Source organism: Antrostomus carolinensis, unplaced genomic scaffold (assembly GCF_000700745.2).
Source record: "Antrostomus carolinensis isolate BGI_N321 unplaced genomic scaffold, ASM70074v2 scaffold3711, whole genome shotgun sequence".
NCBI lineage: Eukaryota > Metazoa > Chordata > Aves > Caprimulgiformes > Caprimulgidae > Antrostomus > Antrostomus carolinensis.
In genome coordinates this window covers 68615-73234 of record NW_010293311.1, presented here as the reverse complement: position 1 = coordinate 73234, position 4620 = coordinate 68615, and the positions used below count along the sequence as shown (strand labels likewise).

General features: G+C 43.7%; 1 protein-coding gene across 1 annotated transcript in view; it reads right to left on the bottom strand.

The window, feature by feature from the left end:
• Positions 1-2365: 2365 nt before the first annotated feature.
• Positions 2366-4620, bottom strand: part of KIFAP3 (kinesin associated protein 3) — a 66994-nt gene continuing 64739 nt past the window's right edge. The window contains exon 20 of the mRNA XM_010177210.1: positions 2366-2474. Within this exon, the coding sequence (XP_010175512.1) occupies positions 2366-2474 (109 nt within the window). The remainder of the gene's footprint in view (positions 2475-4620) is intronic.

The following is a 4620-nucleotide window of genomic DNA, read 5'->3' as shown; positions in this document are numbered from 1 at the left end:
GGCTCAGGAATTGTAATTAAAGGGAAAATCAACCCCTCTCCTGCCTTAGAGAGTATAGTGGCACAGCTGGTTTTCATCTTGGCTAGCAGGCTCTGTCCTCAGGCTACTAAGTGCTGAGTAATTTTTACCAAGCTCTGCTTGCAGATAAATGATGTTCTCTTAGCTGCTGCCAGGCAAAGCTACAAATACTTGATCTTTTATTCTTTTTCCCATAAACTCCTAACATTGAATACTAAAAATGCAGCCAGAGATTTTTCCACTGCCATTTATTCTCAGCATGGTCACAACTGTATTACAATTACAGACACCCACCCATTTGCTGAAGCTCAATTGTAGCTCCTCATTAACCTGAAGCTTCCAATTAAAGGCTCCTTCAATTTCATTGATAGTTTGCATATACTCCAAGGACCCACTTTTCTTTTTTTTCTCTCTCCCCCCCCCCCCCCCCACTCCACAAAACACATTTCACAAGAAGGACAACTGCTTTAAATAACTTCACAGTAATTTTTCTGGAAAAGCCTGATGAGCGAGTGCCAGTCTCAAAAGAAAAGCCTGTGCCTGAATACGCAGTTTGGGTAATTTCTCTCACAGCTATAACTCCAAAAATATCTGAAAGGTTTTGACTAAATGTGGCACAACTGCTGGGCAGATAAAGTGTGGGCTCAGACTAATGGAAAGAAACTCGAAAGGTACAACACTGGAAAGCCATTAGTTTAATTCAAGTTTCATGCAGTGTTTCTAGTAAGACCTTACATTTGCTAAGAAACTGCGTAAGAATTAGTTAAAAATTGTATAGAAAATGATTTTTTTTTTTTTAAATATTAGTTAATCTTGGCAATGCTGTTCTTCCACCTACCTCTAGTAAGTGAAGCCATGAACATGAAGCCAGCACAAGGAGGAGGCTGAACCCTGGTAAGAAATACCGTGGCTAATTTTAGAATGGTTTCCAGTCATGCAGTATGAAACACAGTGAGTAACAGTGCACTGGGACAGTACCTGCACACTTCTAAAAATAATAATCATGATTTCAAAAATATTTGCCTGATTTCAAAAATATTTTTAAAGTATAAGACTATAGTCCATCAACTTCCTAAACAACATCATGCCTTTAAAGACCTCCTTCCTAGCACATACACCAGTCTTACTGGTTTTACTGGGATTACTGGCTACTGTTTCAGTAGTATCAGCCCCTGATGCAAGTCTATTTTCTGTTTAAGCCAGAAATGAGGGAGAAGAGGAAAGGAACAATTCAAAGGCAAACCAATAGCTATTAAAAAAACCAAAAATCATGAGGTGGGGGTAGCTTTTCTTTTAAAAAGTGAAAATTTGAACTGCTCTCTTGATATCTGTGGCAGAGAGGGCACTTCCATACGCTTTCTTCTGTCTGTTATGGGTAGGGGTACACAACTCCAGAACAGCTTTAGCCTAAACCCTGTTTGCACACAGCATATTTCAAAACATGGCTTAATGCAATCACCGCACTGCAAATCCAGTGTGGAGCTGTCCTGGCCTGTCTCTGCTGCTCAGTGATCTGTGCTTAGATCCAACCTAAACCCAGGGAACGGGCAGGACAGGATGCATTTGTGTTTTAGGATGGGGAAGTTTGAGGGAAGGCTGCATCTGGATTCTAAACTAAGTTACCATGTTTTTCCTCCTCTTGCTGGTACTCAGGATGTGGCTGTCTCCTCTCAGCCCACAGAACTCTATTTAAACACTATGGTAAAGGTATTCTGTAGTAGCGTGGTTTCTAATTTTAAGTGTTTTCAAGCATTTAAACTAGATTGTAAATGTTTGAAGCTCCAGGGTAGTGAATCTGGGCCATCTTTCCATTATTAAAGTCTTCAGACCCAGGAGTGGACTTTGGTAACTATGTGTCAGGGCAGTGCCAGGAGATGCTGGGGCTTAACAGTGTTCCTGTTACTTAAGTGTTAGAGGGAAACAGTCCATGTTAAACACATTTCACACGGAGCATTCTTCTTAAATACCTTGTAAAACAAACGAAACATCGGTTAGAAACACATTCACCACTGCTGACCACACAGGTTTTTATATTTAATAGAAATTAAATTAGTAGCTTAATATACATAACGTGACACTTTCCAGTCCAGTAGCTCTCCCAATTCTTACTTTAAAGTCACGGAGCAAATGTTGTACAAAAAGGATAACAAAGAGCAACCGAAGAGTAAATTACGCTGTCACTACAACACTGGACCCAGAAAGGTGAGGTTTATCTGGAGCTACACACGCCAAAGGATACATAAGGATGGACCCATCGTGGTACAGTCATGCATTACCAAGGGACAGATCTACAAGGCTGGTTCCTCCAGGGCAGGTGGCAGCATCCTGGACTGCAGAGAGGGCTGGTTTATCGTGCTCCATAGCTGTAGTAGTACGGTTCATCCGGGCGGTATCCATATGCAGTGGCTGGGCGGCCGGGAACCCCTGATGATTGACCAAATCCATCAACTCCAATGCTAGAAAAAAAGAGGAGAGAGAAACTGTAGGTTTTTGTAGGGTAGGGAGGGCACACTAGTGCTGGTGTCTCCAATTCTTCCTGCTGCGGAGGTAATTCTGTGAGGCAACTTCGCAAGCCATCTTCTCCTTCTAGCTAGCACTGCTCCGTCTCTTCTCTTGGTGGGAAAAGAAACGCTGCAGAGAAGCCAACACAACTCCTGTTGAGGAAAGGCTTTCAGGTCAAACAGAAATCCCAGAAGAGACAGAATTTTTCTCTTCTACCCTTTTCTGGATTTACTGGCAAAGCACTTTACTTCTGTGACTCAATTTCTCTCTGTATGTTAAAGTTGACGTGTCTTTCAGGAAAGGCTTCAAGCACGCTTCTTGCAAAGCCCACTGATAACCCTGCCCTACACAGCACATCTGAATAATCCAATTTCCTTACCTCAGTACATTTCTGAAGCCCCTAGGAAAATACCAGCTAGAAATGAGAAAGTGAGAAAACCTGGCACAGCAACATAGTTCAGCAAAGGACAGTGTTTCTGGTGGGATCCAAGACTGACAGCCAAATGACAGAAAGAATTCATCATATACCGAAAGGCTATGTACTAATGAGACAGGATAATTCATTTTTCACACAGAACAGCATCTTTTACACCTAAAAAATTGCCACAGCAATGAATTAGATACTAAAGCACAAGAACTGCATAGGGAAAAGTGGCACATACTTCATGTTCCACAATAACTCTCCTGCAGGAGGTAGAGGAAAAATGAACATTGCTTAAGATCCTGGATTAGTGCCTATTCATAGTTATGTCACTTCTTAACTTCCACTTCTGTAGAAGGACAAATAGAAAAGGATTCTGGTTTATTGTCTGACTAAAGATGCATTGAAAGGAGTTGAACTTCCCCTCTGAAGACTGTCAAAACACAAAGAACCAAAGTGCTTTTGGAGTGGGGAAAAGCTGAAACTCATTACTGCCAATTACACATATGGAACATGGGTTATGCAAGAGCCAAGGCTGGGAAAGAATGACCCATCCAGAAGATGTACAATGGGTGGGCCCCAGGCCCTGGCTCAGCAGAAAGCTGGCACCGCTGAAGCCGTTGGACTGAAAGGGTTCAGCTGAAATGGTGACGGACCACATCCATCACTGTCCTTGCAAAGACACTTTCCTCAGATTGTGCCTCCATGAGGTTCTAGAAAAGGACCCTTGGTGCCTGGTTTCTCTGTTTCACTCGTGGGATATTCTGACAATCAGGTGAAGGCAGAAGGCCTGAGGCAGAGATGTGTCCTCTGAGAGGGAGGGACACAGTCAACAAGCCAAACTGCAGAGAAAATCGTTCTGTTTCACCTGCATGTACCTTGAGAAATGCAGTGCCCTGGAAGTGCTTTGCTGGTTCCACATGTGCCTGTCTGTATTGGAGCTGGCAATGCCCCTGTCTCATAACTCACACGCAGAGCCACCAGTCTGACCTTGCAAGGCTGATCATGGCATGGCAAAGAGAAGCAGAGTAACTGTGGTGTGCCCTGCAGGGCTGCAAAGCTATGTGAACCTGCCCCTGGCTCCACACCTTCCTCTGGCCACCCATTCCTTCCTCGATCCACTCTAAAGTCCTACTACTCTTTTCCAAGCCCATTAGGAAATGAGCTGGTGACCTCTGAGGCACCTTCTCCAGGTCCCTCCTTTGCCTCCCTGGCAAACAGCAGCTTTCTCATTAGCAGGCTTGAAGCTTTAAAAGACTCATGAGAAAAGGGATTAAGAGAATTCCTGTTGCTCTGTCTGTATTCAACTCTTGTCTCCAGAAACACCAAAGCCTCCACTCTCCTTAGTCAGAGGATGGTCCTTGCTCCTACCACTGTCGCTGGATTGCAGTATGCAGAGGGATCAGACAGACAGACCTCACACAGGCTGCCGCTAGGTACAGCTTTCTGGATACCGGCCACAAAACTCCTCCAAACAAGCCAACAAGGACCTAGCATGAAGCTGACCAATCTGTCTGGCAGTTCAGAAAACATACAAGTTGAATAACTGCTGTAAAACAATGCCAATTCTTTAAAGGAGTTCTTCCAGTACTGTTAGTACGAAGAGTTATCACAAAAAGAAGGCATAGTGGGATTTGGAAGGGCAGAGTCCAATTCCCAGTGATACCATGCACATGTAA